Source organism: Terrapene carolina, unplaced genomic scaffold, assembly GCF_002925995.2.
Source record: "Terrapene carolina triunguis isolate 2854851 unplaced genomic scaffold, T_m_triunguis-2.0 Scaffold211, whole genome shotgun sequence".
Taxonomy (NCBI): Eukaryota; Metazoa; Chordata; order Testudines; family Emydidae; genus Terrapene; species Terrapene triunguis.
Genome location: NW_020664562.1, coordinates 20,210,397 through 20,238,216, shown reverse-complemented (window position 1 = coordinate 20,238,216; position 27,820 = coordinate 20,210,397). Strand labels below are relative to the sequence as shown.

General features: G+C 39.2%; 1 protein-coding gene across 1 annotated transcript in view; it reads right to left on the bottom strand.

Annotated features, from left to right (window-relative positions):
- Positions 1-27,820, bottom strand: part of LOC112119086 (dihydropyrimidine dehydrogenase [NADP(+)]) — a 601,635-nt gene that overhangs the window by 215,977 nt on the left and 357,838 nt on the right. The window contains exon 13 of the mRNA XM_024217640.3: positions 22,118-22,333. Coding sequence (XP_024073408.2) covers positions 22,118-22,333 — 216 coding nt within the window. The remainder of the gene's footprint in view (positions 1-22,117; positions 22,334-27,820) is intronic.

Sequence of the window (27,820 nt, the reverse complement as noted above, 5' to 3'; positions counted from 1 at the left end):
GATTTCACTAACTTCATGCCTGCAGAATCTCCAGATCAGCCAGGTTTAATAGCTCTTTTGTTTCAGTCCAGCACAAAGGGCTTTAAATGTGCAGGGAATCTGGACCATTACGTATTTGGTGAAAAAAGATGATGCCCAGCTCAATATTCAGTTCTTTATAAAAAAACATTTGCAATGTGCTCTTGCTAAGGTTTTCCACATATCATTATCATTTTAGTGAACATTTCTTTAGTTGCTTTACTGCATATATGGCTTATATTCCATGAGACGGATTTTAAAAGCTTAGATGAGAGTTATACAAACAAAACATGTCTTTTACTCCTATGTACTCTTTTAAAATATCTACCTATATAAATTTACTGAAAATTGAATTATTCTAAGACTATGATGTCACCACGATTTCGAAAACAATGAGGCCAATTTTGATCCTCATGCATGCATATTAGAACAGGATATAAGCAAGAGAGCGGGATTCCAAGCATAGGTCTCCATACAGCACTGGTCAAGGAAGTGGATACCTACCTTGGTCTGCTACCTTGGGAGCAAGGTCTGGCTCCTGTCCCATCTACATTTATTGTGGTCAAGAGCACACAAGAGAAGTTGCATTCTTCTCCTTTTTTGAAGGCGCAATAAACTTAGCTGCCAGATGCAGCCAATCTCTACCTGCCTAAGCCGTATTTCCCTGAGCCACACGAGGGCTTACGCTGCCATTTGAGTCATAGTTTACTTTAAACTAAAAATGATTTTTGTAGACTGTTGTGCAAAGTAGTGAAGTATATTTTCCCCAAGAACAACACTTGGCAAATTCTTTAGCCAGCAATCTGGAGTTATCACTGGGTCTGTAAGCCAGTCAGGTGTTCAATGGGCAGCTTTAGGTCACATCCTTCTGTGAATCATCTTTGTGTATTCAAAGTACATATATGCTGAAAATGAGATTCCTAATTTCAGAACTTGTTTGGAAATTCCTTTACTATAATAACCACTTTTTGTACTGCACTTATACAACCCACTACCACCTTTGAGAAGGAAAAAAACCCACACTTTTTATTTTAAATGTGTGACGTCCTGTTACTTTGTGATAATTTGTATCACAAAGATGATGCCACATGTACCTAATTGGGCCCAATCCTGCAATCAATCCATATTGAAAACTCCCCTTAACTTCCATATGCATTTCATATATGGAATGATTGCAAGATCAGACCCCTTGTGAAGTAATATACTTTTTTTAAAGTAGCTTTTTTCCCCAGAAGTAGAAGCATGCTGAGAATAGCAAACTACCTTCCCAGTACACACACTGCTATCAGTAATCCTACTCCTTGTCAAAATATTTCCTATACAAATGCAAGTGCTGACTGTTTGAGACACTTAAAAAAAGGACTTTTATATCTCTCTGCTGCCATTCTACTCCATGTTAATATAACACAAATTGTTTGAGAGTACACATGCACATCTGCATTAAAAAAAAACAAAAACAAAAAAAACCACCACCACCAGAATCTATTCCATAAACTCACCTTCTCCTTGTTAGATATCACTTTGAATATTTAACCAACTATATGGATAACAGAGCATTTTTCTGTTCTAAATCATCAATCCTAGCATATCAAGACTTGCTTTCTTTTTTAAGCGAAGATAAGTTACCACATTAAAAATAAATGAGCTATTTTTTGTCAGTTGATTGGACATTGAGTACACATAATAAATCACCAGGAGTTTTATATGCTAGTCAATGTGCTAACCTCAAGCAGCACTTGTATCTATCGCTTGTGTGATTCAGAAGACAATAAAATATTTTATCATCTGAAGAAACTCAAAAGACTGAAATGTCTTTGAAATACACAGGCATTTGTATATCAAATTACCTCTGAAACCCCCCAACCAGAGTAACTCTTGCACAATCCATTTGAAATACAGCTTCAATATTCAAAAAAATCAATAATTTAAACCACAGGTTGAACATTTTTACTGCTTCCACTGCAGACTGTCATTTTTCGAAATGAAAATGCTAATGGCACCAAAGGGGAAAGCTCCAGTCAGAAGAGATGCATGAATGCAAGCATGGATTGGCTAAAAATGCTGGTTTGGTCTCTTCCCATCCCCCCAATCACCCATCTAGGACAAAACATCTTAAAATCAACAACTTTCATTTTAGCACTTCTAAGAAATGTGCTTCTTTGTTGTACTTGATATTTTTGTCTATGACCAGTTAAATATATAAAGACATTTCACAGTAAACATGAATACTGAATGTGAGTAATACAGTTGAAGTCATATTATTAAGTTGCATTTATTTATGCATGATCTCTAATGTTAACATCTGAAAACATTGGCTAGACCACTTGTGAACACTTTTCCCATGTCTAGTAAAGTCTCCATATATTATGCACATGAAGCAGTTGAAAGTATGCATTATAAATACACAGCAATCCAATATATGCTGCATAAATACACATGACCTACGGTATGATGGTTGCTTTGCAAAGTGTGTGTGACCCAATACACATTATATGAAATCTGCATGACCAATATGAGTATGGCCACTATGGAAGAAATTACAAGCAAAAATCAGATTGAGTGGGTAAATTAATCAGGTATGTTCAGACCAGGAAGAACTGAAAGAGAGAGCCATATTGGGGATAAGTGGTCTAGAATAGGAGGGAGCAAAGCCACTTGTAGAGATTGTCTGATAATAAAGGAGGTCCATCCCATGTATGGATTCCAAGGGCAGATATAGTCTGCACATAGCCTGAAAAGTGACTGCTGCTATCGAGCAATTCTTCAACATTATTAGACACCTAAGGAAATTCCAAGGGACGAACTTTGTTTGTTGGATTAGAGAAATAATCTATTACTTTCTCAACCAAAAACATCTCCAAGAGAAAGCTATGTTATTAATATATTCAAGGGTTAGTCTGGAAATTCCAAAGTTCATTTTGGAGAACTCATGACACATTTAACAGCATACAGATAACCAGCTACAGTCAGCTAAACAGCGTAACTTTTCCCTTTAGCGCTGCCATCTTGAAGGTTCATAAACTCCATTCATAACCTTACCCACAAATTAATCTACCCTGTGACCATAACCAATAATTAATTTAAATCTCAGAACGATAAACTGCTTCAAACTAGAAAAAATCCCAGAACTTTTCATTTAGAAAATTTCAGAACAACTATTTTGAAAATTTCTTTGAAAAAATACTGAAATGGGAAATTGATCAAAACTACTCCTTTCCCACCAACACTTTTGGTTTTGACAAATCAGCATTTCCAAGTGAAAAAAATGTTCTGCCAAAAGATTCCTGACCAGCTCTATTGAATATCGTATTCTTAAATCAGAGTGGTTGCGTAGACTCCAGCCTTCATCATAGCCAGACATAGCCCAAGAAAAAGATGTATTTTTACAAACAAAAAAAGTATTGAGGGCAGTCATTACCTCTGGTCCCAAAGTCTCCATGTACAAGTCATAAGACACAGAGCTGGAGTATATAAAATCTCCTTGGCAGAGATCACGACACCTCTATAGAAAGAACAAATTTTACCATGATGACAGAGCATCACTTTGAGTATTGAAAACTTGTGACTAGGAAAACAGTTATAAAATTGAATGAAAAGTTATTGATGTTACAAGGGCAGAGTTAAGGGTGCTTGTGTAAACATAGCTTTGCATGACTGTAATTGTTTAGGGATTTTTAAAGTTAAGCTTTACTTGGAATTTGCAGGTTATAGTTGCTTTATAGTTTCATAGAATTTATGGCCAGAAGGGACCAGGAGACAATCTAGATCACCTAGTGTGACCTCCATTAAATTCCACTCAGTTACCTCTATGTTCAGACCGATAACTTGGGTTAGACTAAATTATTTCAGTCCTTGTTTTTCCTGAGAAATCAATAAAATTCTAAAAGATATTTTGGTTGAAATAATTGATAGATTTGTTTAATCTTAGCTCCGGGTACATGCATTTCCCCCCTGGGAATAAGTAATGTAATATTTACGTCCTTTATGAAATATGAAATGCATGTAGAAAATTCAGATGTGGACTCCAGTATTCTGCTCTCCCTGATGTCCAGAACCCCTGTGGACATCAGTGAGAGATCTATGAATGTAGAACAGTTCATCACAGTTAAAATATGCCATGAGAATCAGAGAAAAGAATTTTTTTTTATTGAGATTTGTATTAACTGCATACAAGAATGTCCATTTCAGATTCTGGGCACCAATGACAAACTCTTAAAAGTACAATTCATACATAATAGAGTCATCAATTGACTACCAAAAGCACTACTCCTTGTAGCAACTAAATATAATAATAAATCCTATCAGCAAAACCCCCACCAGAATCCCAACTTCACCTTTTTCCAAACCCCATGAGAAATAAGGAAAAAAGATGAACCTTGCAGCATGTTCTGAAAGTTAACATACTCAGGTCGTTATGGACCAAAGTGAAGGTATAAGAGCTCTAAAGTTCTGGGGCCATCTGGTAAATTCCCTCCAGCAGCTCCCTTCTCTTTTGCACCAGTGGAACTTTAGCACTGTGCATCCACTGACCACAACTGTGGTGGAAAGGAGAAAGATGATCTCTTAGATAAGCAGGCTATTTAGGGCTTTCTAGGTACAACTAGAATAAAACCATAAAATCAACCTGGAAACCAGTAGGAGGCCAGTGCAGATCAGAGAACACTGCTTCAATATGCTCACAAACTGACACACTACTTAATAAGTAGGCCACCAGATTCTGCACCAGCTGCAGTTCCTGGATAGATTTAAGAAGTCACCCCCATTAGTAGTCTAATCTTGAAATAACAAATGTATAGAGGACTGTTGTCAGGTCCGCATCCAAAAGAAATAGATGCAGTCTTCTGGCTGTGAGAAGCTGAAAAATCCATCCTAGCTGAGGCTGCTGCCTGATCTTCTAACAGCAGCAGGGAGTCTAATCACATCCCTAGATTGTGAACCTCATTCACAACTGGTTGACACACACCCTCAGTCAAAGGGGCTGATATTTCTCCTGACATATCCTCTAGATGTTTCTCTCAACTAACCAGCATCACCTCGGTCATGTTTGGATTGGCATTTCACCCAGCTTGCTGTCTTCTATGCCTGTGTCTTCCCCAAACACTGAATAATGCAAGGACTGTTCCAGCTGAATCAGCTGAGAGGTATGAAGATGAGTTTTGGCACACTGAACACATTTCAACCCATGTCTCTTTACTTATTCCTTCTAATACCCACATACATTCCTTAAGAGGGGTGACAAGATGGAACCCTACAGAACCCCACAACAGGGCACACCCAAAGAGAAGAAGCAGTTACCCAATACACATCTGAGAACGCCAGTTTGCTGACATGAATTTCTCTGTCTATGATATTTTAAGATGAGGTATAGTTAAGAAAGGGGACAGGTGAAGCGCTTTGCACTGAGGGAAAATTTGTTAATTGGTACTTGGGAAATGGTTTTGCTTTCAATCTAAACAACTTAAGTGCATAGACAATATAATGATGAGCACTTTATAACTGCTTGTAAAAATATGAATAATTTTAGCAATGGTTTCTAGAGAAATTAGGAGTTACTTCACATTTTGTAGGAGCAGCAATTCAGCTACAAAATAACTTTTTGTTGTTATTCCAAGACACTGATGTTGCAGTTGGGTTTTGTATCTTAGAATGAAAAATAATACATTAACTATATTACATGAATTACCAGCTTCATCTTTCTCAGTCTTCCCATGAATTATTAAACCATGGTTCATTTTAGAATATGCCAAAAGTTCCTTTTGAAAGATGCAAAAAGGAACAATTATCCTCTGAACACTTATTCTGGCTTCAGAAAGTGAAATGCATGAGCAACACCTCCATTTGGTGCCACACTAGAGAAAATGAAAGTAAATATGATGATTGCAATGTGTGCTTTCAGTTTCTGTAGTCTGATGGCAAACTGGCAGAGTGAGCTCCGGCATTCTACTATCAAAGATTTAAAAAACAGTTTCTTATACACATGAAGGAACACTTCCCGTGACAAAATAAGGAAAAATGCATTTGAAACTGGGGATGGGATAAAAATTTGACTTACCACTATTAACAGACCTTCCAAGGTGAAGGGCTTCTCAAACAGTAAAGAAACCAGTAGAAATGAGTGAAGATTTTGGGCAGAGAGGGGATTCATATTCAAATACACTGAAAAATGTTATGAATTCATGTTGATTTTGCTTAATTGTTTTGGTTGTGGGGAAAAAAAAACTTACAAAAAATCCCCCCAAAATGAAAGTGTTTGTTTTGACATTTTCAAAACAAAACATTTTGATTTTTCAATTTGAAACAACTTTTTGTTTGGAAATTTCCTTTTATTTTTTAAAAAATATAAAAATAATTGCTCAAAGTTTAAATGAAACGTTTTGTTTGTTTGGCTCAAATGAAATGTTTCGTTCAATCCAAAATAATAATTTGACAAACATTCAAAAATATAATTTTCAGTTCAACCCAGAATTAAATTTATATTTTGGATTTGCCAATGAACCATGTCTTGAACCCAGTCCTCAACATGCACTACACTAAGTATTGTTTAAAATATACAGTTCACAATTTTGAGAAGAAATAAAATATATAATATTTTAAAGGCTTTTTTTTTAAAGGAGCCATCAACTTTTATTGCCTGCTGGTGTGCCCTTATCAGGACCCTTCGGATTTATCAAAGAATTGATCCTCTCTTTGATTTTATGCAAAGAATCAGAATCTAATTCAACTATCATCCTCTATTGTGCAAATATTGACAAAAGAGGAAAACTACATGTGTCATCTCCTCAAAGGAAATGAGTTGCTGACCTCATGAAATAGCTGTGTAGAGCCCTGAGGATGGATGGATGGCTTTATGGGAGTTCTGCCATTATTCTATGAGTTTGCTCAAATATTTTTCCAAGGAAAAAAGTATACAGTATTCCACAGTTTTGCAAGGGAAGCTTGCAATACAGAGCCACAGCACTAACTGTGCATATTCAGGGAGAGAGAAGTAACAGTCACAGAATGGAAGGAGTTCCAATGACACAATCCCTTACAATAAAAATGTTAGGGTCTTCTCCAGCCTGATTATTACACTTTATTACCTGGTTACCACCTGTTTTGCCAGGTGATAGGTAACATATAACTCATAGTTTTGACTGAAGAAAATTCAATAGTCTCACCAGCCATGTTAATTTCTGAATTTGTTCTATTACTCTATGATAAGATAAACTACTCCACTCCTCCAGAAAGGGGAATTATTCGTATGGATTATTATATACTGTGTATATGCAAAAATGAATAGATGAGGACCCTCAAGATCATATTGCATAGCTGTGACTATGAAGCAATTACCAGGCATGCTAAATTTTACTAAATACAAATAATTATTCTGAAGAAATTATATATCTTTTCTAAATTTAATTTAGAATGTTTGGATTTTCTGCATTCAGTCCCATGATGCTTTTGAAGGGTTTTGTTTGTTTATTTTTTGCTAATACAGAAGACTAAATTAAATCGGTGCACTGCATTAGGGCTCAATCTTGCATGATGCCAAAGCCCTGATTTAGCAAAGAACTTAAGCATGTGCTTAACTTTAAGTATGTCAGTACGCCCATTTATTTTATTGGGACTCACAGGTTTAAAATAAAACATGGGCTTAAATGATTTTCTGAATTGGGGGCCTCAACTCAGCATGTATGTTTCAGCCCTGAAGAAGTTTCCTATTAATTTCAATGGGCTTTGGATCAGCCCTAATAAAGCACTGTATAAGCAAAATCAGGTAGGTTTGCCATAGCACTTTAACTAGAATTTTGAAAAGGAGTTTTTTCTAAAATAAAGAATATTGTGTATCCATAATACTAAAATCTCAACAGAAGGCTGTTAGGATGGAATCTGGACTGTTTCAGTAACCATACTATATTTATGCATAGCTCATACACATGAACTATAAGCTTGAGAATCACATCATTTTGTAAAAAACAGTAGTAAGACATATTCATATTATAACAGTGCAATAACAATGTTCAAATGTCTATTTAAATTATTTAGCTTTACTCTAGTGGTTGACTCCCCACAACATTTTATTATAATACATTTCACACAATGTGAATACACTTGTGTAACAGTGTAATTGCGGTATATTTTTGCATCTATTTTGATTCTTAAACATTGTTTTAAGGAAAGTCCAATAAAAGTGCAGACTGGACATTTTTATATATAAACTCGTATGCCGGATAAAACATGAAAACAGCAAAACACTAATATTTCTTAAAATTAAAAACTTAAGCCTTATTTTATTCAGAGCTTCCAGAGCTTTTAGATACATTTCTTAATTTGCCCACTGCCATAAAGCTGTAGAAGGCTAACAAAATCCTCAGTATTCACATGACAACTCTTGTTGACAACCCTTGTTCAAATGCATCCTTATTCTGTCATCTACTGGCAGTGTGCTTTCTAGTCATGTTCTCTGCCAGTCCTTACCAGTTTGCCAATTACACAAGCTGCTTCCCAGACATCAGACAAAAATTCCACAAGACTGCTGTGCAAGCGTACCCTAATTAACCATCAGCTTAATTAGACAATTTACTGTGTAATTAGCAGGCAATTAGTCAACACCTCTCAGATCTTATTGACTGCTGTGACAGCCTTCCCTACTCTGCACATTCCAATACACAACCACCACCATGTTTCTAGCACTCTCAAACCCCTGTACAACAGAGTTCTGGACAAAAAGAAGTGAATAATATTACATAACTAGAGAAAAAATCAATATGTAGCTTGTCCATTTATTGAACTGTTTACCAGCTTGAATTTTTTAGTACTAGAAGGCCACCTGCTGAAATAAGAAACTAGGGAAACATTATTATGTCTTTTTTACTTATAGCATGTTTTAGTGTGACAATTTCATGTAAAACCCTTTATAGTGCATTAAATTATAGCAGACGCCAGACAAACAGAGGCATTGGCAGTAATTTATAGAAAAAATACAGAGTAAAATGTATTTACTACATATTAAGTATACAATATAGAGTTACAGTGAAAATTTCCTGGTAGATGGTATCTAAATATATAGCTAAGTTAGTTTTGTGGCTACTGTTTTATGTTTATGTTTACTTATGTTTATATTTATACTCTGAATTTCAAGTCTGTACTTTGTAGTTAGGTTACCTTTGTGATATAAAAAGTGAGACAATAGATATATACTGGGGCATAACACAATGATATCAGTATAAGTAAAATGGATGTAAATGGAACAAAAATGACAAGGTGTTACACATATGAATCTAAGGTTGTATGTCCTTATATTGTACCATTTGAGAAATTTTACGTGATAGTGTAATTAAACACAATTAAAATGCACATGCTAAGGCAACATTAAGATTGTTTTTTTCCTTCTTCTATGGATTATAAATTGTATTTTGCTATGACTGTAGTATTTTGGATGAGTGCGCTGAACCTGGTGTAAGGGATGTACATATTTACCTCCTGTTACCATTACCAGTGGGATTTACACACGCAAATCCCACACACATTGACTGTGTGACAGACTCCAGAATCCATGACCACATTATATTAATATTTTGATAAAAAATAATGAAAGTTGCAAATCAGAATTGAAAATTGGTGGGAAGTATTGTTTAGAATGAACTAACACAATACATTACTTTAGCTATAGTTATTTTAACATATGCAGTGCTTCAGGTCTTTAAAAAAATATGGGACTTCATTTTGCTCTCCCACTAATGACAACCCGGAGTAAAACCACCAATGTCAGTATCAGGTGTGCCAGCAAAGAATGTAGAAGAGCAAGGGCTTAATTTTCCTATGTCTTACAACACTGCTTTTACACTGATATGATTTCACTGACTTGAACTAAATCAGTTTTCACACTGATGTTATTGAAGTCAGTGCAAGCTTGTCTCTATGAGGACATTCATGAAAATTAATCCAAATTAGCTAAAGATATGAATTAAAAGTGAATTAGTTAAACAGCATTAAACCCCTACATGGACACACTCATTCAGAATTAAAGTGGCCTTAATTTGGTTTAGCCTAATTCATTTGAGAAATTACTCAAGAGTTAAGAGGAATGACATAAATTTGCAGAAAAGCATCTAGTCTACACACAGAAACTGCACTGACTTCAATAAAATCGGTGTGAAAACTGATTTAGTTAAATCACTGAAAACCACTGTGTGGACACACATATCATTTTAAAACTAGTTACATCAGTTTAGCTTATGCCTGTAAATTTACCAGTGCAAACTGAATCAATTTACACCAGGTTTACTTTAACCTTAATCAGTTTAAAATCACAGTTTAAACTGGCACAATATTTCAACAGACATGATCTGCTCCATTGTGTGGAATGTATTGTGCATCCATTAGGGGGCACATGTTTTCTCTCCATAACACACCTGATGGAATGGGCAAGGAAGTTCTCAGACTGCCCATGGTTATGGTAGTCTGAAAGTGGCTGGATGAAACAAGGAAAACTTGGGTAGCTGAGTTTGCAGAAGAGACTATGGCTAACAACAACATCTAGGCCATCTCCTTTGTCACATGAGTCACTTAATTATTTTTCCTTCTTTTCTGTGGTCAGCAGAGAGAGTAAAGATGTAGGGGGTTAAACATTGTTAACAAACAGAAGCAACAGACAAGACCAGAAGAGAAGGGAAGCAACAGACCAGAAGAGAGGGAAGAAAAAAATATGGCTGGAAAGAAAAATAATTCAACCAAAAGGATACCAATACTTTTTACATTACAAATCATTTTAAAATTAAGTTTAGTGCTAAAATGATACAAAGTAAAAATAAAATGTTAGTCCCTAGCCATGCAAACACTTATACAATTGCTTAACTTTAAGTCAATGGAACTACTCACTTGTCTAAAGTTAAGCAAGTACATAAGCATTTGCAGGATAGATGACTTGATATGGACATGAAAATGTGGATGTGTAAAAATGATGGAAAAAGTACCCTAAACAAACTGGTGAAAAAGTTTGTTTAGGGTACTTGATTTAAAAAAAGTTTGGGGAAAACTTCCATATCTTGTAATGGGCCATATGAATCCTGGCTAAAACTACAGACCTCAAGGGTTCTGATAAAAGGCAGAATGGTTACTCCAAAAGCAAAAGCTTAAATGAGTTGTGATATGAAAAACTCTACATATCAATATAGACAAACAAAAAATAGTTCAACAAAATGTTGAACTAAGAAAATTAAAATAAAAAAAAAATCTAAATTTCAGAAATAAGCCCTGTTAATTTCTACCATAAGTAGATCCCGTATTTTTAACTGAAATCCCTTGTTATAGAATATTATTTCAGGTTTTGTCAAGATTGCTGTAAGTCTCCCTATAGGATATGAATTTACTGTAGCTGATCTGCAAAATTTAATAAGTTAGACATTTGTGTTTTTCAAGATACTGGGCTTAGGGTGACCAGACATCCTGATATTAGGGGCTTTGTCTTATATAGGCAACTATACCTGCCGCTCCTCCCCCCCCCCCCCCCCACTCTCCCCCGAAAAAAAAAAGTGTCCTTATTTTTCCCACTTGCTATCTGGTCACCTTAACTGGTCCTAATATTCAGAAGCACTGAGCACTCCAAATTAAGTCAACAGGAGCTGCAGGTGCTCAGCACTTCAGTAAATCAGACCCACTGTAACCATTTTAGAAAAAAAACTTGGCATACACTTTAGGAAGAATCAGTTATTTTCTACAAAGGTAATCCAAGAATATCCAGCTTGTTTAGTTTGAGATGATTCGTAAAAAAGGAAGTTGTGGGGAAATGCTTGGGACTTTTAACCAAGATTTAGCTAATTGTAAAGATTTACTTGTGTTGCTAATGCTACTAAATTATTAAATTGCATCTTTATTGAACATTTTCCATTTTGGGCATGTCATATATTAGGTAGGACAGATTGCAGCATTGTTACTCACATGAAACTCCTACTGAAGTCATTGGGAGTATTTAGTGTAGGTATCTGGCAGGATTGGACCCTATGCATTGATGATGTGTTTAGCAGAACATTCAATACTAGATTCTCATAACAATGGTTTTACAGAGATGTACTTCCATGGACTTCACTAGAATAGCTCTTGATTTACACCAGTATAAGTGAGAGCAGAATCAGTCTCATTCAAATGTATGAACTCTTCTATTAGAATGTAGTATGATTTATAAGCTGCCAACGGCTTTCAAGATTAAAGTTTAAGGGCCAAATTTAGACTTTGTGTGAGTGAATAAAAGTCTGTCTGTTGAATTTGGCCCATTGGCCTTAACCACTGATTAAATGAAAGAAAATACATAACCTAAAAAGCATTATTCAAAACTAAATAATCCAGGAAACTGTTCACTACTTTTAAAAATATACACAACTTGCCACTGATAGTCAGTTTTGCTTGCAGCCTTGAGGAGGTCCTCTTCATGCCAGGCATTTGGGCTTTTTGAGTCAAAACTTGGGAAAAAGAAAAATGTGCTCAAAATGCACAGGGCTGAGGGACTGAATCTTCAGTCCCAATTTACAGTAACCAGCATACTGGCTTAGGCTGCTACTTCAGGTTCAGTGGGTTGGGGGGGGGGGGGGGAAGGTAAATAGGGTATGCCGCCTGGGATCCCCCCCTTTTTGGAAATTAGCTTTTTGGAGCTATGATGTGTGCAGATTCACTGACCTCAACCCTGACATGCCACATCCCACTTTGTGTTTCATTGCAGAGTTGTCATGGAGTTGTGCATCTTCCTATGGGAATAGCAGAGTTCCTCTCTGTGGGTTTTGTGCTGTGTGCATCCCATTGTCCAGCAGTTGCAAAATATTTCAAAATCACCAGGATGTGGCTATTTGGGTTCATAAAACTGTAAATGCCACCATGAGAAATCCATTCTACAAATGGGGATTTTTCTTTTCTTTAAAGGACTTCTGAATTTTGATTTTTTACAAACATATTCTACTATCTTCAGCGCTTCAAAATGATAGACAATATCATCTGACTCATTAATGGTAAAAATTATCCTTAAAAACATGGGGCTCTAGTCACCCCCCTTCCATTGACTTCAAGGAGTAGGATCAATACTTACACCTCAGTAGGAGGAAGACTTCAGTGGAGTTACACCAGGGATGAATTTAGGTCCTCCTCCTTTTTAAATACCCAATACACTAAATATTCACAGATAGATTCCCTGGTCCCTCTACTTCCATTGTGCTGCTACAGGTATGCAAGAGATAGGCTGCATCCTCTTACATCCTAATGGGCCTAGAAGTGACATAGCTGGCCTTTATGCCATGCCCCAGCAACCCCTGGTGTAAGAGGGGTAGGGGGGAGAGGGTGTGGCACTAGCCAGAATGCAGAGCACTCTGGCATTCGTCAGCTGGCACTATGATCTTTGGGGCAGTTAAAGTTGTCAGAGTTGAGAACAGCATCTAACATGCCTTAAAAAGCAAGCCTTTATGTTACTGTAAACTCTGCCAGGCACAGCAGAGAATTTGGCCCTTAAACTGATCCTACCAGGGAAATGAGCTACTGAAAGATTATGCGAAAGACATTTTTTCCTGCCTTTTGCTCAGATTTTCAGCATGAATGTCTTCTCTTCGTAACTGAGTAACATTTCTCTATTTAAATATACAAGATAAATAGAATCTTTTAGACACAGTGAGTTGTTTAATAATAATTGCATATTATTTTATGTCCCCAGGATAATTTTTACTTCATTTGTTAATCTTTGCTATACTTTAAAAATCTAAATCTAAAAATCAGTCAGTCGGCCATAGAATGCAATATTCCTCATTGCAACTCTTCTCAAATTCACAGTTTTTATTTTCAGAATCATTTGAGCATTTGTAAAACAATAAATAATTCAAGTCAGAGGCAAGCTATGTGTGCTAAGAAATCCAGTAAAATGCTGGGTTTTTTTTGTTCAAGAATGTAGTTAATAAAAGTTGTCCTTGATGTTATTTAGTAGAAAGCCAAACCATCTTTTTTATATTTGACATTAACAATCTGATCATTTGTCTCCCCAAAGAAAGCCCATACAGGCCACACAATAAAGAATAGTAATATTTCTGTTTACTGAGATATCAACTGGCATTTCGCAGCAAGTCAATGGTCTATCTTCGCTACAGCATACTAGACCTCAATCTGGCATCTACAAATGTCAAGAGCATATAAAAAAATTATAGGATGAAAATCAAAAGCATGTTCTAAATTACTAAAAAAGGAAACATAGTTCACCTAAACATATTTGCTGTAGAAATCAATGCAATATTCAGCTGTCAATCTAGAAAAACAATGAGGGAGGGATGCTGTCAGTAGGACAGGATAATAAAATTTCAAGCAGATGTTCAGGCAGGGCTCTAATTCTCGCTGAACTCCCTTGGTAAGCATTTAATTTCTTTATCATATGCAAGCTAGGTAAATTGTACTTCATCAAAACTGTATTGTGAAATATTAATATTTCATATTATAGCAAAACTCCACAGAATAACCTTTGTCATATTAAGAACATCAGAATTTCAAATGTCAAGGTTCTGCATTTTAATACATCTTAAATAGTTTTTTGGCTTGGCACCATACATATAACTACTTTAATCTAAATTACTGTGTTGTAATATCATTCAAAAATATATATATGTTTTTAACACAGGTTCACTTCAGTGAAATACTAATGTTATGGAAAACAATATGTCACTCTAGTACAATTTTACCACCTATAATTATAAAGAGAGGTACATGGAGTACAAATGTACACATACTCAGCTAGCTGAAGCATGAATCAGTGTGTGTAATAACAGCATGCAGAAATATAGTATTTTTGGGTCAAATTAATGCACAATATACAACATCCTTCATTTAGATATGGTTTGTGAAAATATATTGTAGAATCTATTACTATGTATTGTACAGATATAAATTGATGAGTAAAAATTTTCTTGCAATATAATGTTTTAGTTGAAATTTAATTCACTTTTAATCATTAGTCTGTTTTTAAAACTGGCAATGCAACCTGCAGCATACAAAGTGAAAAAATATTGGAGGTTTAGAAGGAAGTTAGTCTACACATTTATTTCTGCTGGTACTCCTAATAAAGGCAACTGCTTCTAGGTTATTGAAAGTGACAGCATCACAAATCAATGCATGTCACAACAGAGTAAAGACAGATGTCTCTGATTAATCAGAATTAAATTTTTACAAGTGAAGGAAGCATCTAAAAATCAAAGCGAACATTCTGCCATTCCACTTCTGTTTTTTTCTCTTGCTCCTTTAGTTATACAGTGAAGTAAGGAAACCACCCCAACAATTGAATCCATAGTTTAAAAAAATTACAAATTTTGATACAAACTCTTCAATAGAATATATTAAAAATGAACTCTAATTTAGATAGAACAGTAGATGTCTCAACTTTTCATTTAAAAAAAAATTAAAGAATAGTCTTCTATACATTTTCTGACTATAGATTTTGATTTAAGAGAAATTCCATTTCTATGTATGGTGCAATATCCAGATAGAAAAAAAAGCCCTCCAATATATCAAGACTTATTAAGAATTATCAGCAGATGATACTCTTTTTACTTAAGCTAAGAGATTTCTCCCATTGCAGGTAGCTATCTGCTTTTCAGAAATGGTTCTGAAAGTAGTAATGATTGGTATATGAATATAGGTAAATGTATTTTAAATAGGTTTATTAGTAACTGAATTCTTTATGTGGACTTTATTTTATCTTCTTCCCTCCACCTTTTTCCTCTAACTTTTTACCAACAGAATTTATACATAGTAACTTTGAAGCACTGAAGCTCTGAATAAGACAAAAATAGTATTTCAGCCAGACCTTAGGGAGGGAAGGAAATTTGGAGGAAGAGAAGAGAATGACCACCCTATACTGAAAGCAGGAGGGGGCGTTGTGCAGGCTTCCCGGAGGAAGACAGTAGTGCAGTCAAGGCAGCACTCACCCTCCCTCCCCTTGAGGTGTGATTATCAGGTGAGTTTGAACCGGCAGTGCAAATAGGCCAGAAAGAAACAGCAACAGCCCGGCCGAAGGAGAGGGCTGGGGGTTCTGCTCCTTTCCCCATTGGGAGGGGCAGCAGGGAAAGGAGCAGAATGCTGGCAGATCCTCTGGCAGCTGTACTGCCCCTTCCCCCACTGTCTCACCCCCCCAGCCCTGTCTTCAGTGCAGCAGGAGGAGGACAGAGTCCCTCACCCCCACCCTGAGTAACATGGGATGGATGCAGAGAGGGGACGGGAAGAGCGTGGGGGCCCCTGGCTGGGGACGGGGCGGTGAAGAGTCACATGGAGGGTCATGTGGGGAGGTCATGTACACCCCTTAGTTGGTGCCCTCCTTCTCCCCCTGTGCCGGTAAGACATGGGTTTTACTTGCACTACTGGTTTGAACCTGCTGTGGGCACTGTGCTAGTCGCTCCTTTTTAGGGGGGCTGGGAAGGAATTTTTCCCTCACCACCATATTGGCTTTGGTGGAGTGGGGTTTTTTTGCCTTCCCCACAGGGGGTGTTAGGGAACACCTATTATGGTGAGCACAAAAGGTGGTAGGCTATATGTCGCTACTTATTTGGTAAGTGTGGGGCGGATGTCCAGTGCAGGTACTCCATAGGGAAGGCATCCAGTGACCAGATAAATAGACAGGTAAAGGACTTAAAAAGGAGGTGCTGGTTAAAGGAACGGAATGGTGTGGGGTTTGGAGCTCCTATGGTTGAACTCCCCCCTTTCTTATAGCCCACCTTACCCCTCCTATGAGGGGGGATGGATGGTAAGGTCCCGGCAATGGATTAGCTGGAGGGACCTGGATGGAAAAAAGAGGGGGAGCTGGTGGAAGCCCCCCCCCCCAGGGTAATTACAAGATAAACAGGGTTTACCTGCACTGTACACTTTTATCTGCTAAGCAGTCCCAGACATGTAATAATAAAGTTGAGGCCTGATTAAATCCATATCAAGTGTCTCCTGTCCTTCTTTCAGTATAGCTGGACAAGGAAGAGAGTGTGATTGATGGGGCATAATTGTTCTCTGTTGTTTTCCTTGCCCAGTGAGAATCTGCTTTAGAATTAGTGATCCCTGTTTCTTTAAAAGTTCAGAGATACTTGATATTAATTAGTACAGATATTTACAGATATACTGTACTTTGATTTTGTAAACATCAATGAATTTTACATTTATATACATATATGTATATATCACAATCCAATAGTTTATAATTAACACGTGTTTTACACTGTAATAACATGTACCTTCTAAAATATTTACCGTAGCATCTATTTAAGCACATAAATGTTTTGAGAGAATTTCAGATATGACTTACATTAGATCGTCTGTATGTTACAATTATAATGCAATACTGCACAAGAACACATGTCATGATGCACATAGGACTGAATCCTATACACCACAAACAGAAGGCCCTAGGCACAGTGGAACTACTATGGCTCTGCTGTATGGGGGGTGGGGCAATGCTTGGGGAGAGACCTAATACTACATGACACGGAATAGTGCTGCTGCTTTCTGTGGCACATGGGGTACTGCAGGGGAGAGGCAAGAGCAGCTCTGGGTTTGGAGGAACAGACGCATCATCACTCATAAAATTATGAGTGATGTGGAGAAAGTAGATAAGGAAAAGTTATTTACTTATTCCCATAATACAAGAACTAGGGGTCACCAAATGAAATTCATAGGCAGCAGGTTTAAAACAAATAAAAGGAAGTTCTTCTTCACACAGCACACAGTCAACTTGTGGAACTCTTTACCTGAGGAGGTTGTGAAGGCTAGGACTATAACAGCGTTTAAAAGAGAACTGGATAAATTCATGGAGGTTAAGTCCATTAATGGCTATTAGCCACGATGGGTAAGGAATGGTGTCCCTAGACTCTGTTTGTCAGAGGGTGGAGATGGATGGCAGGAGAGAGATCTCTTGATCATTACCTGTTAGGTTCACTCCCTCTGGGGCACCTGGCATTGGCCACTGTTGGTAGACAGGATACTGGGCTAGATGGACCTTTGGTCTGACCCAGTATGGCTGTTCTTATGTTATCTGTGGCACCATGTCTGCAGATCTGCTGTCCAAAAATCCTTGGGTAAGAGGGGATACAGAAATCTTGGATGGCTCCCACTGGTTGTAGGAGTGGCTGCCCTGGTGTTCTAGAATGGAATTCTGGCCAAAAAAAATTGACACCCATTCTTCTGGGCTGCCCAAGGCTTGGAGGGCCACATTTATTGGTGAACCTGTCTAGAGACATACTGGCCTTCTGCACAAAGTCAAACCAAAAGGAAAAAAAGAAGCAGCACTCCATGCTGGGGAGTTGATGAGCTGCTTGCAGAGGAAGTAAAGCTTACGTAAATTGAGGCCCTTGCCTTCCAAGTGCCACAAAACTTCATCTTGGCTCCTGCCTTTGCCGTCCTTCTGGGGCTAAGGCTTCAGATGCAACTGTACTCTTTTTCCATCTCTCTCACTGTCACCCTGCTCTTCTCTCTGATTGCACTCCATGACAGTTGTCAACTTGGGAATCTGCCTCACCTCACCCATTTTTAATAAAGTACCAAAGGACACCATTGTCATTCCCAGGTGCTGGCACACAGACTATATCTCTGATACAGGGGAAGTCACTGGCAGCCACATGATGCTGGAATTGCATTATATAGTCACTACTAAGAGGTACATAGATTTTGCAAGAGGGAACCATTTCTGCTGCTGCAGAACTCTCCATAGCCCCAGAAGCTATTTCATGCTTGGCTCTTGAGTTTGTGTCCAAACAACAATTGAACACCCATGGCTGGCCTGGGTCAGCTGACTCAGGCTCATGAGGCTCCAGCTGTGGGGCTGTAAAATTGCGGCGTAAATGTTCGTGCTCAGGCTGGAGCCCAAGCCGTGGAACTGTGCAAGACGGGAGGGTCCCAGAGCCTGTGCTCCAGCCCGAACCTGAATGTCTAAATGTGATGCCTTGCAGCCTGAGCCCCTCAAGCCTGAGTCAATTGAGCAGGGCCGGCTGTGGCTGTGCCACGGATTTTTTATTCCAGTGTTGACTTACCTTTACTGTATATAAAAATGAACATTAGAGGGTTGAGCTTGCATAGGGCAGGTGCAGAGCATTGTATGTAAATGCCAGGTAAAGCTGATTTCATTTGCTTTCTGAAGATAATGCTTAAGCTCATGTCTTCTTGGACATGCCAACACTCTCCCACCAGCAAACCCCCTATTACCCAACATGTATGAGCATAAGTAAATTGGTGCACAAAGTCAAGTCTGAGTCTTCTACTCCATGCAGAGGAGTGACACACAGTTTTACTTATGCCCACACATAACCTCCACTTACACTTGTTCTACAGGCCAAGAGTCTCCAGCTCCCTTCTGAACATTGCACAGGATTTATATCAGTGTAATCAGAAGCTAACTAAACAAACAGATCAAAGACAATTGTACATTATACTGACCTATATTATTCCAGACTAAACTCTGATTATTTGTTCAAGTGTTAAACAGACTGAGTCTCTGTGTACTACTCATTGTTGAAATAAGAACTGTTGAACTTGTCTTCCTATTTGAAATATTTTAGTAGTTTAACAGCATTAACATTTTGTTGTTTACATAAATAGAAACAATTGCATTTCTTTTTGCACCTAACATCTCTGTATCTCAAAGCACATCACAAACATTAAGGCTCAACACCTCTGGGAGGTATTGTAAAAAATATAATGGTATAAAAATCACTTCAGCCAGCTCTTGGGTGGGACATGACAATTGTTCTATAGCACACAGCAATGCTACTCCAGAGCTTAGGGCCAGAAATGAATAATACTATATCAAACTAAGACTTCCAGGGAAATTTACCTAGGCAGATTCTAATAATCCAAGTTTGAATGAGTCAAGGGCCCTTTGCTCAACCTCCTTTTCTCTTATATTAAAATAATATCATGGGATCTTCAATGACTACTTCAGAACCTTGGTTTTACTGAACATCTGATCTGAAAGACATCAAGCAAAAGCCTCACCTCTAGCAGCACAACGACTACAGGAGCCCCATGATAAGTCACTGGTTCAGTACTGAATCTGACAAAAGTGCCAGTGAAAGGCCAACACTACTTCCTGTAACGTGTGTTCCTCCAAAGAAGCCTACCCAAATACTAACCTAGCTCACACCTGCTTAACTTATGAGATCTGATATAGTCTCAGTGCAAGGTAACATGGCTGTAGGCGTATCTGATTAATAAACAATTCTCAGTATTGGCTGGATCCTGCCATCAACTTAGGCACTGAATTAACTGAAATTAACAGGGAGTTCTGTGCAAACACTGATGACAGGGTATGCTTCAATTAAACCTCTTCCCTTAAAATGTTTCAATAAGAAAAAATTTCTACATGTGTTGTACTCTATGGGCCAGTTCTGGATTTCCATTACTTAGGTATAAATCCAAAGCAGCAATGACTTCTATGGAGTTACTTCATACTGGTTGTATGACTGAGATCAAATTTTGGCCACACATATTTTGTAATGAAGCATGGTAGGACACTCTCACTGCTCCCTTTCTCTTCTCACTTTACACTCTCTCTGGATAAACTCATTCACTCATATGACTTCAACTACCATCTCTACAGAGATGCCTCACAAATTTGACTCTTTCCTCTTGATATGTCCCCATCCATCCAATTCTGCATCTTAGCTGCCTCACTGACATCTTCTCACTGCCACAGGAAACTTAACATGGCCAAAGCTGAGCTCCTTATCTTTCCTCCAAGCTCATTTCAAGTCCATCCTATTCTCTGTTGCTTTTCAACACCACAACCATGCTCCATACTACTCAGACCTGCAACTTGGGGTTCATATTTGACTCCTCCCTCTTCCTTTCCCCACACAGTCAAGCCATGTCCAAAATGTGTTGCCTCTTCCTCCAAAACATTTCTAAGATTTGTATTTTTCTTTCAGTGTTTACAGTTAAAATTCTTGCTCAGTCCCTCAGTTTCCCATCTTGATTGCTACGACCTCCTCCTTCTCTTGTCCTAACACACATGGTAACCACTCCTAATATGTACAAAATACTGCCATTAAGATCATCTTCCTTGGCCATTACTCTGACCTTGTCTTACACTAGCTTCTGCTCTCCTTCTGCTTTGTATTCAAGCTTCTTGTCCTTGCATTCCAGGCCTTCAGTAAAGCCCTGCTCGTCCCTATATTTCTGTCTTATCTTATATTGCTACCATTCCTAAACTCCCCTAGTGATTCCAACAGCTACATAGATACATAAACCCATTGCTCACACAATCATTTCTTTGACTTCATCCTGATAGCCCTTACATGTGGAAAGGTCTTTGTGAGCTGTTCAATTCAAATCCTGCCTGAAGACCCATTTCCATTATGATTCCTAAAATAAACTAGCTGATTAGTAATGGTAAGGCTGCAGGTTAAATGGGGATAGTCTATGTATTATCAGCAAAATGGAAACAAATTGTTATCAAACATTGTTTTATCAAAAGGAGGCCAACCTCCTCCTTTATTAAGCAATCAGAACCCTCTCCTGCTATACTTGGTCTATCTGTTCATTTTGTCTCTTATAGACTGGGAATGCTTTGGAATGAAGGCTGTACCTTGTTTGGATTCTACAGCAGTGCTTCTCAAAGCTGGTCCACTGCTTGTTCAGGGAAAGCCCCTGCTGGTCCGGGCAGGTTTGTTTACCTGCCCCGTCCACAGGTTCGGCCAATCGCAGTTCCCACTGGCCGCGGTTCGCTGCTCCAGGCCAATGGGAGCTGCGGGAAGCGGCGGGGGCCAAAGGATGTGCTGGCCGCCCTTCCTGCAGCCCTCATTGGCCTGGAGCGGCGAACCGCGGCCAGTGGGAGCCACGATCAGCCAAACCTGCGGACAGGGCAGGTAAACAAACCGGCCCGGACTGCCAGGGGCTTTCCCTGAACAAGTGGCGAACCGGTTTTGAGAAGCACTGCTCTACAGCACCTAGCACTCAATGGGTACTACCAGAAGCAAATAACTGAGTAGTAATAGTGGAAAAGTAGGTAGAATATTAATAGAACCCTAAAAGCTTTTTAGCTGACTGGATCTAATACTTATTTATATTCTCAAAACATTTAGATCATGACTAGAACATACCATGAAATTACATACGCCTTAAAATATTTCCTTACCTTATCGAGGGAGAATGTTTTGGTCAGAGCAAATCCCCATCCTGCTTCAAATGCTCTTCGAATCATTGGGGAACTAGTAGTTGGAGTTGCACTGGCAAGACCAAAGGGATTTGGAAACTTCAGTCCAGCCACTTCTACACTGATGTCTACCAAATCAATAGGAGTATAGAAGAGAGGTAATTCTGGAGTAGTAGAAACTGCAGCACCGTATAAAGACTGTAAAAACAAATATACAAATATTTTTGTCATCTGAATTTTATATAATTTCTTGTTAGCATGAGGGAAAAAATCACTCATACACTTAATATATTCTAATATTTTATGCTTGCAGTGATGAAAACTGACTAAAACATTTAGCTGGCCATGGGCAAAATGTCATACATCAAACATCTTCATTTTAAAAGGGAACATGGTGTTGATGCTGAAATATTATTTCTGTGTATTACTCTGAAATACAACCAATTAAATAAAATAACTTTCTTAAAACAACAGTTACAATGAAACAAGCATACGTACAGTTTTATCAAAGACACTCTGAGTTAATGTTCCAAGGCCATGGTTAACTAAGCCTTGTGAAGCCTAGACATTGTAGTATTGACTAAAGGAACTCCAAAGGTACGCAATGGGACTGAGCAAGTGAGTATTCTACTATAGATCACAATGCCGTAAAGATTTATGCCCCTTAAAGTTTAATTGAAGACAGTGTAACAATTCACAGTCTGTGAATTAAATGTGAGCAAGTCTTTGCAGAATTGAGGCCTCAGTCTTACACCTACATTTATTTTCTTTCATAAGTAAAATCTTTGCTTCCCAGCAATTTTAAAATATCATATACTCAATCATAAGCTGGTTCGTTTATAAGCCGACCTCCCCAAGATGGATAAGTAAAAATGGAAAATTTTTATAACCCATTCATAAGCCGACCCTATAATTCAGGGGTCAGCAAACTTCGGCAGGCACGGCAGTAAACCTAAGTAAACAAAGTGTCCCGGCGTGCCAGCTGCTTACCCTGATGGGCCGGGACAGCAACTGGTGGGGAAATTTGTTTGGGGGGGGGGAGAAGCTGGGAGTCAGGGGAGTAACCATTGTGACCACCCCCCACATGACCCCATCCCAGCCCAGGACCCCCACACTCTCCCCATCCCATCCCTTCCCACCTTAGCTGGGGAGGGCCAGGGGAGGATGTCTCTGACCTGGCTGGAGCTGCTCTGGCAGGCTGGGCAGGATGGCCGCAGCCTGCTCCGGGGGCCAGACCGGGTGGCGCGGCCGCAGCATGCTCCAGCGGGTTGGGCTGGGTGGCATGGCCGCAGCATGCTCCGGTGGCGTGGCCACAGCCTGCTCTGGGGGGCTGGGCCGAGTGGCGTGGCTGCAGCCTGCCAGCCCCAGAGCTGCAGCTGCTTCAGAGGCTGGGGGAGAGCAGCGTGGCCAGAAGCGGAGAGACTCTGGCCCCGCCTCTTCCCTTCTGGCTGTGCTGCCTCTCCTTGCTCTCTCTGTTGCGGGGAGGGGCTGTGTCCCACCTCTCCCTCTCTATATCCATTCATAAGCCGACCCCCTTCTCTGGTGCTTCCCTTTTTTACTAAAACAATTCGGCTTATGAACGAGTATATACGGTAGATCTCTATTTAAAAAAAACTGGTGTAAATTTTGTTTCTAGCAGCTACACATTATTTGCATTTTAATTATTAATGTTCTCATATTTTTAAACACCCTGGGGTAGAAGAGTTAATATACCATTTCCAAAATGACAACCAACATCAGTTGATACCCCATCAACCTCTGGGGTAGTTAGGGTACCTGGGACTCAATGCTGCAACCTATACTCATTGAAAGAGGTCTTCTTTAGAACCACTAGGACTATTCACATGAACAAGTGCTTCAATATTGGGATTAACTGTATCATAAGATACAACGGTTGCTTAGATACACTAAAGAGGGAAGACTCCGGTAATCATAGAGTGAAAGTGTTCCATGTGCAGTATCACTTAGCAACCTGCCATCACTGGCACAGTGTTCATCCAAGCTCCTACACATTCTTTTTTATGGTGTGTATCAGGCATATCTGACAGGAGTACTGTAGTAAAGTACTACTCGATGTGAGTATTGTAAGGGTGTCAGAATAAGGCCCTAATTCTGGATTGGTAGCTAGGAACTGGACCAAAGAAGAGCAAACAATATAAATGTTGTAGTTATGTTTCCTAACAGTTTTAAAGATATCTCAGCCACTTGATTTTTTTTAAAAAAAGAGGAAATATACATATGAATGCATGCGTCAATAAAAAAATTATAAGGCATTTTTGCACATGGATTCATTGCACATTTGATTCCCCAGAACTGATTCAATCAACCCTAACATAGCTGGCTTTTGACTATCAAGTAAATAATGTTCATTTACAAATAATGGAAATATTTGATTATCCATAATCACTTTGAAGGTGTTGTTACAGTACAGCAATCATTAAGAACTGACCAGATCAGTGGCTTTGCTTCACAATGCCTAGATCATTACAGGTGTGTTCTCTTGCTCTTAAGCATGGCAAATGTACTGAGCAGGCAGTGGCCTCTGCCTTTGGAGAAGAAACACCCTAAATAACTGGCAAGTGAAGGAGTTGCATGAATGGACACTGAGCAGAATCCTATCTAGTTCATGATGGATGGAATTAAGATCTGTGTCACTGAGGGTATATCTACACTGCAATTAAAAACCGGTGACTGGCTTATGTCAGCTAACTTGGGCTCATGAGGCTGAGGCTAAGGGGTTGTTTAATTGTGGTGTAGACGTTTGGGCTCAGGCTGCAGCCCAGGCTCTAGGACCTGAGGTGGGAGGGTCCCAGAACTCAGGCTGCAGCCTCAGACTGAATGTCTACACTGCAATTAAACAGCCCCTTATCCTGAGTCTTGAAAGCCTGAGTCAGCTGGTATGGGGCAGCTGCAGGTGTCTAATTGCAGTGCAGACATACCCTAAAAACCTTGAACTTGAGTCAGTAAAGCCGGGGTGGGGGGGGGGAATGTGGAGGGGTTTTCAACTCCTGAGAAGCACCAAAAAAACCAACAAAACAAAAAAACAACACCACCTCTCTTATGTAAGGATGGAGATGATACTCTAAATACTCTGTAAAATCTTCCAACCCTTGTGTTGCTGCCCTTTGTTTTGTTTTTAAAGAGCTTATTTACTCCATTTTTCTCTTATGCATGTTATTAAAGGGCTGGGGAGGGCATGAGAACCACTATAGGTTTTTCAGGGGCTTTAATTAAAGAAAGTCTTGATGCAGAATCTCAAAATCTACTCCCTTCCTCCCAAATTTAAGAAGCTGGAATCAAATCACCTGACTCTTTGTATTTTCATCCGAGGTAGGGTCCAAATCCAGAAATGGCATGTTGGGCCAGACTCCTGGCTGGTGTAACACAACTGAAGTTAATGGAGCTATGCCAACAGAAAATTTGGAGCTGTGGATATTATCCAAAATGGCAAAATTCAATTGAGAAAAGTTGATTTCATCAGATTCCAGCCATTTGGGACCAAATTTCCTTGATGCAATGACCGTTTTCTGGGTAGTGACCTTTACATTGCTAGCCATACCAAAGACAGCAAGAGTATTGAGGAAAATGTAATTACTGAACCATTCCCTTCCATTCAAGCCACTCAGTGCATTCTAGATATAATGCTCCCCAGAGCTCTGGGATATGTCTACACCGCAATAAGAAGCCTGTGGCTGGCCTGTCCCAGCTGACTTGGTCTTGCAGGGCTCAGGATAAGGGGCTGTTTAATTGCAGTGAAGGCTTTCAAGCTCGGGCTGCAGCTCAATCTCTGGGACCCTCCCACCCTACATAAGAACATAAGAACGGCCGAACTGGGTCAGGCCAAAGGTCTATCTAGCCCAGTATCCTGTCTTCCGACAGTGGCCAATGCCAGTTGCCTCAGAGGGAATGAACAGAACAGGTAATCATCAAGTGATCCATTCCCTGTCCATTCCCACCTTCTGGCGAACAGAGGCTAGGGACACCATTCCCTATAGAGTCCTAGAGCCCGGGTGCCGAACAGAGCCCAAACATCTATACTGCAATTAAACATCCCCATAGCCCGAGCCGCACACAGCTGATTCAGCTGGCATGGGCTAGCCATGGGTTTTTAATTGCAGTGTAGACATACCCTGAGAGGCAACATGCCTACCTGAGTCACAGTGCTTAGCAGAGCACCTGCTGGGGAACTCCAGAGTTCCACTGCCCCAAACTCAGGGCCATGACTTCAAGGTACTATTGTGACCTAATATTTCAATATCTGAGTAACCAGCTGCTATTTTTCCTTTCTGTTATTAATTTAAAAAAATAATGGACAGCTCAGAAATTTGGTATTAGGATACAAAACCTTTCACCCCAAAGTCACAGGCTGAAATCTGGTGTAGGTCAGGCGTGACAGAAATTTATTACCGTTGTCTAGATGTTAGGTGGCCTGTGTTCTCAGTGTAGTTTTTACTGGACAAGATGTTCATTCTCAACTGGCACCATTTCTGGTGCAAAGTGAAGGACAGGAGATTAGAATATAAACCATACATAGTACAGTGTGGAAAGAAAACAAAGGAGTTAATGGGAAGTGGTGGTATTGGAAGAGTCGGGCAAACAGTTGAAAACAAGCAATGTATTCAAGCCTAGACTATGATGTAACTATCTGCTCTGAGTAAAGGGTGGTGCATAGTAAACTTATGCCTCTTTTCCTTTCTGCAAGCAGACTGCAGTTATTTATTAATTTTTTGATTATTCAAAATTGTTCAAATGTGGTATGTAAATACATTTCAGCCTGTGGACTGCTCACAAACTGCTCAATCCTGGTATGCCTGAAAATATTCGGTATTCAAAATTCAGTATTTGATTAGTTGCTTAAGCCATGTCATCCTGTTTCTGTTTCCTGGCTCAATGACCTAATCTTCAAAAGCTACTTCCACTGCCACATGAAATGAATTTTGTTTCAAATGAATCTTAGCTAAAGGCGGCAAATGTGCTTTCTGTGATTTTGTATAAATAAAACTTGGCTTGTGCAAGATAAAAAAACCTCCTCTAATGAAAGGAATTTGGGACACGCAGATTGAATGTGCCCATGTAAGAACATGAAAGCTTTGCTGCATGCTGGCCTGCAAACTAGTTGATCACCAGGGTTTCCAGACATCCACTGAAACACCTCCAGGCATAGACCTTTTCCCCTGACATTAGGAGTCTGCACTCTCTCTACACCCTTGGTAAACTGCCTTGAGAGAGAAAAAAGATGTGACTCCACCTAGATGCAAAAATGCATTGACTCCACCAGAAGCTGCCTACTCCTGGTGCCCCACTCCCTGTTAATGGGGGTCACTGCTGTCTATTTTGTCATAGTGGTTTGGAAACCACTTTTATAGCCTGAATATTTCCAACAGCCTGATACTACACTTCCACATCTCTGATGATCGCTGGCCCAAAGAGGTGTCCAAAATGGGTCTTTCATCCCAAGAGGCTGGCATAGGTGGTGACAAGAATTAGGGAATCCAGGGGAGTAAATCAAAATGACAAAATATGCACTGCTGTAAGATGAGGCCGAGGGTTCAACAGTCAGTAGCAATGCTTCCTTGCAGATTTATCTTCCCCTCCTCTTGTCACACTTCCTTTTGCTCTTTTTTTATGTTTGTTTTGGTTTTCACAACCTCTCTGTTCAGCACAATGCTCATAAAGGAACTAAAT